The sequence below is a fragment of the Lontra canadensis genome, unplaced genomic scaffold (assembly GCF_010015895.1).
Source record: "Lontra canadensis isolate GAN:19392208 unplaced genomic scaffold, GSC_riverotter_1.0 scaffold4, whole genome shotgun sequence".
NCBI lineage: Eukaryota > Metazoa > Chordata > Mammalia > Carnivora > Mustelidae > Lontra > Lontra canadensis.
In genome coordinates, this window is record NW_022630998.1 from 31,162,391 (window position 1) to 31,179,311 (window position 16,921).

Consider the following 16,921-nt stretch of genomic DNA (forward strand, 5'->3'; position numbering starts at 1 on the left):
GTTTGCTTTTGCCATGGATATATTAAAAATTTCCTTACTAACAATAACAATACAAGAAGGCTATTTGCATTTTGATAAAAATAAAATTGAAAATATCCCAGAAAATCACTAAGCCGTTAGCACCTTATTAATATTTAATTTACCAAGAATTTCAAGTCAAGGTTAAAGTCCCCTAAGGAATGAGACCCAGATCCAGAATATTTTAACGGGCATAGGAGAAAACAGTTAAATGCAGACAGCCTAGGCAAAGAGATCTCCAGCCACGTACTAATCAGCTGAGGGACAGGTCTGTGCTGTCCTGGGAGGATTTCACTGGAGAAAAGTCAACAGGCAATGGAAGGCATCTATGGTCTTCAGATCCACAGTCTGTATTGACTCAGAGCGGATCTTAACTTTACCACAATTTCTGCTTTCAATATTATAGAAGAAAATATCTCCTAACCAATGATGTTCAATGTTGCCCCTAGGGTAGGCCCAGGATCCAATGCCAGTTATTTTTTTCAAATACATATTTAACAGATTTAAATTGTTTCATTTATACTTCACAAAGACTGAAAGGGAGAATATGATTTAGTAAGCCACTTACCTCCACGGGAAGACATGTCTGGACATGGGCAGATGTTCCCGGATGTGATACCAGTGTCCCAGGTTTAATTAGAAATTGTGTTTTGCACATGTAGCCTTCAGAACAGTCCTGTGTTCCACATGAAGAATACATAAGAAAATGCCATTTTAAGAATTCATCATATTAAGAGCTATGGTTTCTTGTAAGTTCCAGACCGAGTAATAAAAAATTAAGTACATTAAATTATATGAGATATATTATGGATAAAGAAACTCATCAAATAAACCCTGCATATAGTAGGTATTCATTGAACAGAAGTTTTAATCCCCTACTTTTCTCACTTATTAATGATGTTTCCCCTTCTTTTAGGTAGCCCCCCACCTTTTTCTTCCAAGCAGTACATAGCCCGTAAGTCATAGAGCAAAACCTCAGGTTGGCAGCTGTTAAAAAGCGTTTAAACTTACAGAAATACTTTCTCACACATTAATATTGATTTCATGGCCTATATAAAAAGAGAAATTTAAAGAAGACTTGCAACAGATCTTGAAGTTAGAAGGGACCTTCCATTTTAATTTCTTGCTCAAGGCAAGATCTCCATCACAACATCACAGGGAGATAATTACGCAGTGCCTACCTGAGCACTTCCAGGAACCCTTGCTTTACTTCCTTATATGACTACCACCTCCATTTTGGTATGTGCTACATAGTTCACTGAGAAAAGACCATTTTATATTGCACTGAAATGTTTCTTTTTAACCTTAACTCACTGGTTTTAGTTCTGCTCTCCAGAATCTAAACTCTTTTCCACAAAGCCATTCTTCATAGACTTGAAAACAATTACCATCATTTTCAAATGTTCCATAGAAGATATGATTTCCAAGCCCTTCACCAGTTGTATTCCTCACCTCTGTCTTATACTTGCTCTTAAATACACTGTTTATCTAATAGTGGTCAGTTCCATTTTTTAAAAGCAAAACTTCGTTGAATTCAATAAAGTCATGTATAAAATGTAATACCTCCTCATACACAAACATACTCACACATTAATGAGTATTATTAATTCTCCACCAAACCGTCACACTAACACTCACATTTTAACAGAATTTAATAGTTATAATTAAGGAAATGTGATTAATCTGATGCAGCAACAAAAGTACAGAATAGCATTCCAACTAAAACCATTCATAATTCACTTAAATAATTTTACTAAGATTCAAAAATTCAGTTTTTAACTACATAATAAGAAAATTTTTACAGTGTTTGTGAGTGATTCAATATTGAATTTATTTTTTTTTAATTTGTGTCATGCCAGGGCGCCTGGGTGGCGTAGTTGGTTAAGCATCTGACTCTTGGTTTCAGCTCAGGTCAAGATCAAGCCCTATGTCAGGCTCTGTGCTCTGCGTGGAGTCTGCTTAAGACTCTCTCTCCCTCACCCTCTGCCCCTCCCCTCTGCTCACTCTTTCTCTAAAATTAATAAATAAATCTTTTTAAAAAATTGTATCATGCCAACTATGGAAAAGCATTGGATTCTAGGTAATAGTACTAGGTTGAATAATGTCCCTTCACAATTCATGTGCCCCCTGGAACCTGTGAATGTGACCTTATTTGGGAAACAGGGTCTATGCAAATGTAATAAAGTGAAGATGAGGTCATACTGGAATAGGGTATCCAACTGAATATTGAATCCAATATGAATAGTGCCCTTTTAAGAGGAAAATTTGGCTATAGAGACGCAGACACACAGGGGAGAAGGGCAGGGGAAGACAGAGGCAAAGACTGAAGCGCTGCATCTATTAGATAAAGAATGCCAACAACTGCCACCAACAAGCAGAAGCTGGAAGAGGAAAGGAAAAGTTCTCTTTAGACTTTAGAGGGAGCCTGGCCCTGTAGACACCTTGATTTTCAGCTCCCAACCTCCAGAACTGGAAGAGAATACATTTGTTTTGAGTCAATCAGCTCATGGTACTTTGTTATGGTAGCTCTAGGAAACTAACAGAGGAACTATATTTTCTAAGAAATCTGGCAGCCCCTCTACAATGTCTCCCAGTTAGCTGGGCTGACATCCCATCAGCACTCACATAAGAACCCTGCTGGTTGGTCCTGCTCAGCACCAGATCTATTGGCTGGACCCAACTTATTTTGATTGATTGATGCCACTGTCACAGATTGTTAAATATTTAAATATCCTTCCTCTCTGTATTGTAAGCTATCAGGTAGCCAATACTACTACCTTTAAAAAATATTTTACTTTAGGGGCACCTGGGTGGCTCAGTTGGTTAAGCGACTACCTTTGGCTCAGGTCATGATTCCGGAGTACTGGGATCGAGTCCCACTTCAGGCTCCAGCTCCACGGGGAGTCTGCTTCTCCCTCTGACCTTCTCCCCTCTCATGCTCTCTCTCTCTGTCTTTTTCTCAAATAAATAAATAAAATCTTTTTAAAATATTTTACTTTATTTATTAATTTGAGAGAGAGAGTGCACGGGCATGAGCAGGAGGAAGGGCAGAGAGGGAAGGAGAAAATCTCAAGCAGACTCTGTGCCAGAGCAGAGCCCATGGGAGTTTCAATCTCACAACACCAAGAACAAGACCCAAGCAGAAACCAAGAGTCCCACGCTTGACCAACAGAGCCGCCTCGTCACCCCAGCACTAACACCCTTAATTATTTCTTTAAAGTTATACATTTTGTAGATGGAATTATCATTTTAAATTCTAGTTCTGCATCATCCAAATGCAAAGTACACCTGAGGGCCTTCCACCACTACAATCTTTAGACAACAAAAAGACTTTTAATATTGGCTTAAATTGAGAAAGATGTAGGGATTGTAGTTGTTGCTCTTGCTTTTTACATCACGTATCCATTTCCTCTTCTTCTGAAACAGTAGCCCACCTCCTTCCGAGGAATCATTCCCTTGTCCCCTATCAGTGTGGACACCAGACTCTGCCGGCCAATAGGAGCATCAGTTCTACTGGCCTCAGAGATTCAGGAGGGCAAGAAATCTACTCAGGGCCAGTGAAATACAGTTCAGGACTTGGGTTAGGGGGTGGGGGAGGATATTCTCTTTTCTACTGGATTTGGACCAGGAAGATAAAGCCCTGGCAGTGTTGGCAGCCATCACGTAATCAAATGAAGCCCAAGAATGAAGCCAATGCAGAGGAAAGCAATGCCACAAGATGCAGACAGACCAGTTCTTGATTACAGTGTTCACACCAACCACACTTAAAGCTAGCTGTACCCTAACCTAATAAATGTTATTAGTTTAAAACTAGATGAGGTTTTCCTATTGTTGAAAATGAGCCTCCTACGACCGCAGAAAGAATCTCTTAAACAATAAAATACTTTGACTTGAATGAATAAACTACATGGTTTCTACTGTATTATATGATTACCCTCATTATAACAGATAAGCAATAGCTGATGATATAGAGGGTTTACCAAATATAGTAAAGCCATCAATAGTAGGTGATTGTGGGACAAAAAGTACAAGCAGTTTGCAATTTAAAAATAATCTAGCTATACAGGAAAAAAAAAACTCTTAAGTATTCAGAGAAGAGTTAGAACTAAACTTTTGTACTGAATCTGATTTATCAAATGAGAGTAACTATTCTATTTTATGAGCGCTGATAATACAACCTCTTCCTAAGGCAAACTATAATTTAGTAAAACCCTAATTACAAGGTAAAATACACTTCCTTTGACATCAAGAGGTTAAGTCCAAAATTCCTATGCACCTATGTTATAAAATCTAAATGTATTATCTGATCTCTTTTCCAATGAATTAAAGTAAAGAAATATGTCATTTTTAATATTACCTATAATTTAAGGTATTTTATTTCTATTTTAGGTAATTTCTGATGCTACTTATTAGTGTCTATAGGGAAATGCAGAAGGGTTTTTGACTCAGCCTCTATCTGGTCATGATAATTTTCTTATTGGTATCAATCTTTCAACAGTCAAGATAAGCCTTGAAAAATTAAGTATAGAAAAAAAAAAACAGTTTATAGCATTTTAGCTTCCTTTCAAACATTTACTTCCACGAAAGTAGGCTTTTCTCCTACACTGTTTTAATTTAAGGCAGAAAAATATGTTTTGTTCTTCACTGTTGAAGGTTTGTTTTTGTAGAAACAACCAAACATAAAAGCATGAGAACTGCCCCCCTGAGCTAGCACTACAGCCCATCTGGCTCAATAAATGATAACTGACTCAAATCTCAACTGACTTTTCTGGTAGACACCCAACTCTATCTTTCCTGCATTCTTCCTGTACTTGCGATAGCTTACAATTCAACATTAAGTTTTCTTTAATTTTGGGGGGTTCCTGGGTGGCTCAGTCAGTTAAGCATCTGCCTTTGGCTCAGGTCATGATCCCAAGGTCCTGGGATTGAGCCCCACATCAGGCTCCCTGTTCAGGGGGAGTCTGCTTCTCTCTCTCTCTCCCTCTGACCCTCCCCCAACTTGTGCTTCTTCCCTCTCTCTCAAATAAATAAAATCTTTTTTTAAAAAGTTTTCTTTAATTTTTTGACATGTGTTATTTCCCCCAATTAATCCAAAGTTGAGGGCTAGGCCCCAGCCCCTGGGGAAGAAAGGGTCCTAACTACAGAGCACAGTTCCACATAAAAACCTGGTCCCTGGTTCCTGAAAAAATCTTGAACCAGAACAGGAGAGGTAGGAACAAAGGGAACTTTGGGGAGGAATTTATCTGGTTCAACCATCTCATTTTAGAGATAAGAGAGTGAAGAACTGAAGTACTTTTAAAAGACTTGTCTTATAGCTAATTGGGGGAAGTACTGGAGGTATAAGTCAGGCCTCTTGACCCAGTGCTCTTTTTACCAAGCAATTCTGCTAGAGTCCGGATCATGGCAGAAACATGTTTACTGACTCTCACGGCGTGTAAACCCACGCCTTCCTCTCTGAGAAACAAGCTGAAGCCATTCAAGTGTGGTCTGGGATCCAGCAGCCTCCTCATCACCTGGGAGCTTGTTTGATGGGCAGAATCTCAAGCTCTACCCAGACACCCTGAATCAGAATCTGTATTTAACAGGATTCCAGATGATTCGTGTACACATTTGGAAGCACTGAGGCAACAAGCACTTCAACCCTTGATTCAAAGGCATCGCAAACCGATTACATTAAACAGTGGTTCTCAACCCTAGCTGGGGTCCCCCTCAGACCAGAATCTTCCTGTAGTGTAGACAGCAGCCAGGGTTGAGAACTACTTTACTTAATTCACTGAAGCTGCCACTTTAAATTCTGAGAACAGGGTCAACCAAGTAATCCGTAGCTGCCTCAAGAGTAATGGCCACGAATCAATTCCCAACCTCTAGGAATACCATGGCTCGCTTGGAGCTCTCCATATGCTAAACTGGCCTCCACGAACTCTCAGCTTGACCAAATTCTCATCTTGATGGTACCGAAACTGTTTTTTTTTTTTTAATTTTTTTATTAACATATAATGTATTATTAGCCCCAGGGGTACAGATCTGTGAATCGCCAGGTTTACACACTTCACAGAACTCACCATAGCATATACCTTCCCCAATGTTCATAACCCAACCACCCTCTCCCTACTACCCTACCCCGCCCCCGCAACCCTCAGTTTGTTTTGTGAGATTAAGAGTCTCTTATGGTTTGTGTCCCTCCTGATGCCATCTTGTTTCATTTATTCTTTTCCTATCCCCTAAAATCCCCATGTTGCCTCTCAACTTCCTCATATCAGGGAGATCATATGATAATTGTCTTCCCGAGATTGGTTTTTTGTTTTGTTTTCAAAGATTTTATATATTTATTTGACAGACAGAGATCACAACTGGGCAGAGAGGCAGGCAGAGAGAGAGGAGGAAGCAGGCTCCCCGCTGAGCAGAGAGCCCAATGCGGGGCTCGATCCCAGGACCCTGGGATCATGACCTGAGCCGAAGGCAGAGGCTTTAACCCACTGAGCCACCCAGGCACCTCCCCCCAAGACTGTTCGTTAAGTGGTCTTTATGACCACCTAACACTGTCACTGTCCCATGTCCAACTACACTTCAGCCATCAGAACTCCTACTGACCATCCACAACAAAGCAGGTTGCTTCACTCTGTCACTGCAGAAGAGAAATAACAGGAAATGTCCAGGTGCTGCAGCCCAGACACCACTAATTAAAAAGAGAACACTTCCTCCTCACAGTCAAAACTCAAGTTATCTACATAGAATACCTTCACCTTACAATAAAATAAGGAATAAAGACTTAAATGAGAAAAACAATACCATCAATGCGCTAGATGAAAACACTGGAATACACACACACATAATTTCATATTTATATTTATTTTTTTATTTTTTAGATTTTTATTTATTTATTTGACAGAGAGAGACACAGTGAGAGAGGGAGCACAAGCAGGGGGAGTGAGAGAGAGAGCCCGATGCGGGGCTGGATCTCAGGACGCTGGGATCATGACCTGAGCCGAAGACAGACACTTAAGGACTGAGCCACCCAGGCACCCCCATATATGTATCTTAAAGGTATTTTAAAAACAGATAAAAACCCCACAGTCATAACTAAATACTGATCATTTCTACTCCATGGAAAAAATCTTAACACCATAAAGTTAAAAGACAAATATCAAAATGTGAAGAACGGATTTTATTACCAATATATAAATAGTTTTCATTTCCCATGTATTAGTAGTTCCAGTGAACCAATAAGAAAAAGACAAACGGGGTTCCTAAGTGGCTCAGACAGTTAAGTGGCTATCTTCTTCCAGGTCATGTTCCCAGGATCCTGGGATTGAGCCCCACATCCTGGGATTGAGCCCCTCATCAGGCTCCCTGCTCGGCAAGGAGTCTGCTTGGCAGGGAGTCTGCTTCTCCTTCTCCCCCTGTCCCTCCCCCCACTCATGTGCTATCTCTTTCTCAATCTCTCTCTCTCTCAAATAAATAAAATCTTTAAAAAATAAAAATTAAAAAATAAAGAGACAACAGTTCAACAGGAAAATGAGCAAAGGATATAAACAGTTCACTAAAGAGGAAGTACATATGAATATTAACCATATAAAAATAAACCTATTTACTCATTACATTACCCATAAGAAAAAATGTAATTAAAACTATGTGATACCATTTTTTTTACCTATCAGATTGGCAAAGATCAAAACAATTAAATACAGTGTGTAGATAAAAATGTAGAAAAAATACACAGGCACTGTCATACATTGCCATGGGCAGGATAGTTTAAATTAGCGTAACTTCCCTGGGGAACAAGTTGGCAATAACTATCCGAATTAAAAATGCACCTATCTTCTACCCAGAAATGCATCTTACAGAAATAGCTGCACATGCAGGAAATAAAATTCATGCAATGATATGTAAAAAGTATTGCTTTAATAGCACTCTATTGGAAACAACCTAAATGCCTATCAGTGAAGTTAAATTATAGTATAGTCAAATAATGGAATATTATGCAGCCATAAAAAATGAGTAAGTTCTATAAGAATTGATACAGAATAAGAACTAAGATAGATCATTAAGGGAAAAAATGTGCTGAAAAGTATGCATGTATGTATATTATGCTATCATTTATTTAAATATAATCACATGTGTTTGTGGGTGCACTGAATATGTCTGGTAGGATGCCCAAGACACTGGAATCATTGGTGACCTCTAAAAGTTTGGGTGAGGATGGTGGGAGTGTTAGGAAGGAAACTTACTTTTTTAGGACACAAACCCTTTTGTGCCTATAAATAACACTTCATATTGAACAAGTACTTCATTGACTGCCTTTTGAACATATGCCTCCAGGCTATCACACTGCTGTAATAAATTCCAATTTTGAACTTCTAGGGAGAAAATGTCCTGGAAGCCATATAGAACCCTACAGAGACAACCAAGTTTTCTAGTGTACTGCTGACTGAGTATTGGATGGGGATCTAAGGATCTCCTAATAGAACAAGTTTGCGTCTGTTTTCTCACAAGTTGTTATGGACTAGCCCACCCAGAGAGCTGTTATGCCTGTTGGAATCCAGCTATCCAAATAATCATAGGGCTTCTGAAGTTGAATTTAATACAGGTTTAATGATCTTCTCTAGAAAAACCCTACTATCTAAAAAAATAAAATAAATCACACACACACACACACACACACACACACACACACACTTATCTAAGGGCCTCAGCTCTGCATCACAACAAAGTACTGCGTATAGGACTCAAACTCAAGTGAACTGCCCAGACTGACCAGTTGCAGGAAGGGCTTGGCAAGCCCGTTGGAGAGCAATTAAGACAACCAGGAAGTTTCTAGTTCACTGCCAACACTGATCAAACAACAAGACCTTCAGGGTCAGTGGAACCCTGAGGAACAGGCCAAACCTAGGACACAGATCTCAAGTGATTATTCTTTCCCTCAGTAAGAGAGCAAATCAATACTACCAGCAGCTGCCCATAGCCGATTAATTCTAGGGATGAAAAAAAAAAAGAAAACAGTGCTGCTGAAAAGCAAAGATTACACTGAGGAGATCAGACATTAAACTAATATCTGTCTACTTTTTAAAAAGCCAGAATCAGATAGTGTAGGAAAGTAATTGTTAAGGATTTAGAGATCCTCCAAAACACAATTCTAACTATTTAGTGTGTCCCCTCCTCATGCCCACAGCTAACACCCACCAATCTCACTAACTCTGGTTTCAATTTCTGATCCCTGTTAAACCTTCCGAATGCTTATGTAGATCTTGGCCATGGCTGACTCTAATGCCTCAGAGTCAGTATCAAGAGTGACCAGATCCAGTCAAAGTAATCCCTGGGTAACATATACCCACTGACTCACTTAGGTAAAAATTTCAAAAACTTAAGAAACCAAAACGCAAAAGTAAAAGTGAGGATATAACATACTTCATCTTTGAAAAAGAGCTTTGTACATCTCTAATCTTCCCTGGTCTTGTAGTATTTTGGAGTTTATAAAACATAACAGTCATTTATTAAATAGCCCATGCTCATTTCAAAACTTTCTAGGGGCAAGGAATGGAGATGCAGCTCAGATCCAGCTGAGGAAGTTGGGGCTGTCCTTTTGAGAAAATTGTATCTGCTGGCTGGGTCCCAACCAATAAAGGCTGATACCCCCTTGCTTTAACATGTGCACAACACAACCCATAGTTATTGCTTTTACCTGTGTGATCTAATGTGTGAATGCCTACTGAACACATTTGTTCATTAGCTGGAAATTAAACAATACAAAAACACTGTGACCATTGGCCCTTGCCTAGAGGCTCTCTGGCTTTTCCCAGTTAAAAGAGCTTTCTTAGCCTGTCCATGATATGAAACGAAAAGAGAATCTGTAGGATTTTGAATGAAATATTCTCTCCACAGCAGCAGCATGTCAGAGGGTTACACACTGTCTTCTATCATGATACTTAGTTCAGCAGTCAATCTTGTTTACATGAGCACACTCACTATACACTTTTATTAGATTTGAATTTCTAACCAACCCATAAACAAAGCACAGAGAACGAATTATAATTAATGAACAAAATCTAAATATTATAAATCTTGATGATATAAAAATAATAATATAATTTTAAAATCAGAAGGAGAAAAAGAAGGAATGTGGGAGATAGTATAAGCACAATAAGTCCCTCATCTATCACAGCAGAAATCAATCATCATTGTCCAAAAATGAGAAATCAGTAAGTAGAAATACGTTGTTTAAAGTTAAAGGGACGGGGCACCTGGTGGCTCAGTGGGTTGAGCCTCTGCCTTTGGCTTGGGTCATGATCTCAGGGTCTTGGGATAGAGCCCTGCATTTGGCTCTCTGCTCAGTGGGGAGCCTGCTTCCCTTTCTCTCTGCCTGCCGCTCTGCCTACTTGTGATCTCTCTGTCAAATGAATAAATAAAATCTTTAAAAAAAAAATAAAGTTAGAGGGATAACTATGAGAATAACTAAGGAGTTATTCTTCATCAATAGAGGCTCCAAGAAACATACCCCCTTGCTTTCAATCATACAATGGATGATTGTATGCAACCATCAGAAATAATGAAATATTTCTCTATATGCTCATGAAGAAAGATGCCATGATATAATGTTAGGTGAAAAAAGTAAGTTTCAAAACAATGATCCCATTTATGTAAATACATTATAAATGTGCATTCATGTATATATATACATATATATTCTACATACACATACACACACACACACACACATAGAAAACAAACTACAGAACTGAGTCAGAAGAGAGGGAAGAAAATATTTTCATTTATATTTTATATATTTATGTATTATCAGAGTTTTACAATGGCCATATACTGTTTTTCCTTATAAAAATTAAATAAAACAAATAAAGTAAAATAAAGACCCAACCCATGAAAGAAAAAACACTGCTAGGAAGACTGAATTAGGAAAATTCATTAAAATTTTCCTTCTACTCTGAAATCAAAATTATTCTAAGAACCATAAAATGTTCTTGCATACAATGTTAATTTTTGTTTTTACTTTCTCTCCTTTTTCAATTAACCCTCTAGTTGCTAAACTAAAACAAGGCTGATACTTCTTTCCTAGAATTGTAGTGTATCTTCATTTTGTTTTTCAAGTGGGCATTTTTTTGGTCACCTAAAATTTCAATTTTTAAGGGCTTTCAGTTTTCTATTTCATTCAATAAAAACATACAGGGAAGCCCAGTACTGTGCTCATTTGTTTTAAAACCTGGTATTCTTACACTAGTCCTGGCTCCCTTTCCCTGGCAAGACTCTCAGACTTCCCATGTCCCCCTTCTTTTCACCTCCCACCCCTTCCTGACTTTGGAGACGAGTGGTAGACTCACTACTCTCCCTTTTCCCAAATGCAGGTCAAGGCACAACAAAGCACAGTGGCCCTAAAGAAAAAAGAGTAGAAGAAAAGTAGCCACTTATCAAACGAGAAAAGGTTACTGTGCCAATCTGGTGACATTATCTGGGAGAGCATGCATTTATTTGTTTACACACACCTACACAGCCTGCCTATTTCATGCAAGTTTTTTAAAGAATGATTACAGTTTAAATGATGTTAAATCCCTTCCCTTTCTTAGAGCCAAAGCATCAAAAATAACTTTAAATCACGTCGGTTCCATTTTCCTTATTAACACCTTCAACAGATAGCTCTACAATATAAAATTTCACTGTTAAGCATTTTGTGGGATTTCATTCTCCTTTTCCTCTTTTGTTTTTTAATAATGTTTTCAGGTTTTCCAACTTGCCCATTTTGAGTTTTCAATTTTCAGTTCATAGATGTGGGACCTCCATCTGTGCCCTCATACTTTTTTTATATTAAACAATTTGGTTTTGCCTCCTAGAGCATTCCTACTTACTTGTGCCCAAGGAATGGCCAGCAGCTACTATAACTGATTAGAGGGCATGTGGAAAACCTGATGCAGAAAAACAAATTTTCTCTGTTTCTACTTTCAATTTAACTTTATAGAGATTTACCATATTTTGTTTGTTCCAGTTAAAATGTTCTCAAAGGTTTATCATTGCTTTTCTAATATAGCTTAAAAAACAAACAAAAAAATGACTCATGTTCTGAACTTCCCTGTTTTGATTTCTAGATTTAAAGTTACTCTAAATCTTATTCCTTTAATAAGTAATTCCTTTTTTATAACATTATCTCTTCTAAGCAAATCATTCAAGAGAATTAAGAGTACTGAAGTAATTTTGTACTTAAACTAAATTGAAAGAAATTTGAAAGTCTGACAGTAGAAAATTATTAGGGTAGCAAGCTGTCACTTTGATTTCAAAGCACTATTCTTGCAAATTATTTATTACCTTTCCTAGTTTTTCAAGAAATAAAGGGTACCTGAATTTAGGCAGTTTAACTCAGAGAAGGTTCCTGCTATAAGGGTGGGAAAAATCCAAAGGGGAAGTGAGAAAGTCCTTCCTGGCATGGGTGCCATACAAAGTACCATAAAATGGGTGGCTTAAAACTACAGACATGTATTATTCTCTCACCATTACAAATCTGGAGGACAGATGTCCAAAATCAAGGTGCGGGCAGGGACATGTTCTCTCTTTAGAATCTAGAGGAAAATTCTCCCTTACCTTTTCCTGGGTTCTGGTTGTTGCCAACCTGTAAACACATCACCCCAATCTCTGCTTCTGTCTTCCTGTGGCCTTTTCCCTTGTGTGTCAATCACTCTTGTGTCCAAATCTCCCTGTTCTTACAAGGACACTCGTCATATTGTACTTACGCCACACCCTAATCCAGTATAGCCTCATCTTAACTTGATTATATCTGCAAAGACCCTATTTTCAAATACAGTTACAGGTGCAGGTTCTGGGTGGACATGAATCTGGGGTGGGGGGGGTGGACACTATTCAACTCAGTACAGATGGCAAAGCAGAAAGAGGTGGGAGAAAGGTAGTCACACAGCTCCTGCACCTAACGCAGAGGCAGCTTGCCCAGAAGAAAGGCCAAGGTAGGATAGAGCCAATGGCCAAGACGTCAGAAGCTATTCCAGCCTGAGCACACTAGGCCAGGTTCTCATGACTCCTGCTGGAAACCAAAAGGGTTTTGACAGATCATGGGGGGAAAAGATACTGAGAGCTTTTAGAGAAAGCTGCACAGCAGTAGTACAATTACTACTTTTTGTCCCACCTGGATAATATGAGATTGAAGACTTTACTAAAATCACTCTACTTGCCAAAAGGCATTTGATAGCCACTATTTGGATCTAATACCAGGTATGTATGACAGTGCAAACTTGCACTGTCAGCAGAGAAGAGGGAAGAGGTGGAAAAAGAGAGGGAAAATGTTATCCACTCAGACTTTTTTATTAATGTAACAAAAGTTCCCTGACATATTTCCCAGAATGAGTCCCAATCTGTGCCCTCACAGTCATTTCCATTCCAAGCCTGTGCACGTTTAAGCTCTTCCAGTAAATGTCCTTTCCTTCTGTATCTTCTACCAGAACTCCTGCTTCCCATAGCTTGATATGAGCCAGTGTCAGAAGAAGAAGGAAGTCTGTTACCTCCACGTCAAGGCAGGAGTTATGAGAAAGCTAGGCTGATACAATGCAATAGCAGAAGGAACAGAAGCACACCCTCTTGTCTCACACTTAGGTTACAAATCTTAGGGAGACAACATTTAATAACTCTTCTTCATTTCCAGAAGTTAATTATATTCTCCCACTGCTATATTCCCAATCTTAGGTTTGGAAAGAAACCAGTTGAACCAATGACTGTATATCTACTATTAGCTTAAAATCTGTATTCATTAAATTTACATTTCATATAATGGCAATACACACTAGTATCCTTCAAGAAGTTTTGCATTCTTCTAAATGTTTCTTTAGTCTTCTATAGAATAATGGAGACTAGTTTTACCCTCCTATCTTAAACTAGAAAACCAAACCAAAAATATGAAATCAGAATTTTCAGATATGGTTCTAAGAGAACCACCAGAAAAATTAATAACAATAAACAAGAGACTTTCAGAGAGTGGCCAGGAAAAAGATCACATATAAAAATCAATAATTTTACAAATGTAGCAATAAATCATAAAGATAAAATGCACCATTCCCAGCTTGAACAAAAAATGCCAAATATCCAGGAATATACCTACCACGTCAGGAAAACTCTATAATTTTACAGTAGACCATGAAAAAAATCACAAGTTTTTTTAGGAAACTTGTAAATGATTTTAAAATTTATGTTAAACAAATGCACAGGGGTAGTCAATCTTTTTAAAAAGAGCAATGAATGGGGGCACCTGGATGGCTCAGTGGGTTACAGCTTCTGCTTTCAGCTCAGGTCACGATCCCGGGGTCCTGGGATCGAGCCCCGCATCGGGCTCTCTGCTCAGCAGGAAGCCTGCTTCCCTTCCTCTCTGCCTGCCTCTCTGCCTACTTGTGGTCTCTGTCTGTCAAATAAATGAATAAAATCTTAAAAAAAAAAAAAAAAAGGAGCAATGAATGGTATAATTATCGATATCAAAATTAACTAAAGAGCACTAGCAATAATTAAAATCTTGTTTTTGTGACAGAGAAGAAAAAATAGATCAAGGATTAGAATAGAATGTGGCGTCTAGAAGTAGACTCACGTTAGAATTTAATATATAATAAAAAAGTTGGATCATAGATGGAAGAATGGATGAGCCAATAATAAACATGAAGTCAACCGGTTTACCATTAAATAAAATAAACTATCTTACTATCCCACACAATCTCCAAAATAAATTCCACATGGATTAAAGTCCTAACTATAATAATAATAATAATAATAATAATAAAGGTCTAGAGGAAAATAAAAGAGAATGTTTTCAGAATTTAAAGTTAGGAAGGATTTCCTTAGCAAAACTCCAACCCAGAAGCCATAAAGCAGAATACAGGCAGATTTATTAAAAATTTAAAACTCCTATATGACAAATGATACTATTAACAAAGTTAAAAGAGAAGTGACAGTCTAGGAAAAAATATTTGCAGTACATATAAGAAATGAAGGATTGATAGTCATAATATAGAAGCTATTCCTACAAATCAATATTAAAAAGATAAACAACCCTACTGTAAAACAGACACAGGACATAAACAAAAAACTCCTAGAAGAAATGCCAGTGACCAATAAGCATATGAAAATATGCTCAACATCAATGTAATGAGGAAAATGCAAATCAAAACAATATATCATTTTCTACCTTTGAGAATGAAAAAATTTTAAAAGATCAGGAATCTCTAATTTTGTACAGTATCAGAGAATGGGCATACTCGTATATTTTTTGATGGGAAAATTAATTGCTAGAATATGTTTGGAGAGAAATTTTGTCCACGTTCTCGTTCATTCCACAAGTACTATTAGCACATACCTCATGCAAAGTATTGCACTCTGCCCCAGTGATACAGCAATGAACAACACAGTCAGAGGTTCTTCTCACAGAGCTTGCATTCTTGAGGACAGGGTGCAGAGTGGAAGGGATAACAAAGAACTCAATATGTAAGGTAGGGGGTTTTAAGTGCCATAAAAATAAATTAGGGTAAGGGCGATTGAATATTATCAGGTTAGTTAGATGCTATTTTACATAAGGTAGATAGATAGCAGGTCCTCACTGATAAGGTAAGTAATGATATAACACAAGTAAGGGAGTAAGTCATGAAGGTATCTGGGGGAAGAACACACTAGACAATAGAAATGGAAAGTGCCAAGGCCCCATGGTGTAAACAGCAGGCACATTAGTATAGCTGGAGCAGAATGACAGAGTAAGAGAATGACAGAACTTAAGACTAGGGAATGAGAGAAATGGTGTGAGGACCAGTTAGGCTTTAGAAGTCATCAACAAAGCTCTGGATTTTATTCTAAAACTGGAAGTCACTGGAGGGCTCTGAGCCACAGAATTCTATGACGGGACTCACATTTTTAAAAGATCACTCTAGCTGCTGTTTAAAGACCAGATTCTAAATGGGCATTAGTTAGGAAGCTACTGCAATAAGCCAGGCGAGAAATGACGCAGCCTGTGCTAAGGGTGGTGCAGTCCAGGTGGCGAGAAGTGGTTGGTTATGGATGTATTCTGAAGATTGAGTTAGTAGGATTTACTAATGGCTCAAACATGGATGCAAGAGAAAGAGAGGAGTCAAAAAGAACCTCAGGTTCTTGTCCTGAGCAACTGGAAGCTAATACTTCTTGAGATAGGGAAGTTGGTAGAAGAAGCGGGTTGGGGTGGAGAGGGAGGTTAAGGAAAAATGAGTGAAAATGTGCAATGCCATGTACACATTCAAATGGAATGTCAAGTTGCTGGATATAAAAGCTGGAAGTTCAGGGACATGATAGGCACCAAAAATACAATTTAAGAGCCATCAGTGAATATATAGTATTTACAGCCAAGGAGCCAGATAAGATATCCTAGAGAGTGAATCTAACTAGAGAAGAAAAGAAGTCCAAAGATTGAGCCCTGGGGCACTCTAGTGTTCAGCTGTTGGGAGATGAGGAGGAACTAGCAGAGGAAGCCAAAGAGAAGCAGTTTCAAGGGAGAAGGACACTGATAGGTCAGTGTCCCAGATGCTAAGCACAGAGTATTTTCAAGAAGGGAGTGTTAACTGTGCTAATTTTGCAGTATCTGTCAAAATGCAAAGTTAGAATAGTCTCTCATTCAGCAATTCCATTTTGAACTGTTTATTTTACAGAAATATATAAGCACACATGAAAACTGCTCTCTGCATGGATATTTAATAAATTATCATTTGTTAGAGCAAATTAAATGCTCATCAATAGGGGACTGCTTAAATTATGGTATATCTGAACAAGAGAATAAAATGGAGTAACTAAAAGAAATGGATGAGGTAAGTTACTGAGATGGAATGATCTCTGAATATTAAGTTACTACTTGAAGAATAATCTTATGGAATGATTGATTCCAGACACATGGAAAAAGAAA

General features: G+C 38.1%; 1 protein-coding gene across 7 annotated transcripts in view; it reads right to left on the reverse strand.

Annotated features, from left to right (window-relative positions):
• Nucleotides 1–16,921, reverse strand: part of ATG10 (autophagy related 10) — a 306,219-nt gene that overhangs the window by 164,649 nt on the left and 124,649 nt on the right. For all 7 annotated transcript variants that reach the window (XM_032847333.1, XM_032847317.1, XM_032847308.1 and 4 more), the window contains one exon: nucleotides 587–694. In XM_032847333.1, coding sequence (XP_032703224.1) covers nucleotides 587–694 — 108 coding nt within the window. The remainder of the gene's footprint in view (nucleotides 1–586; nucleotides 695–16,921) is intronic.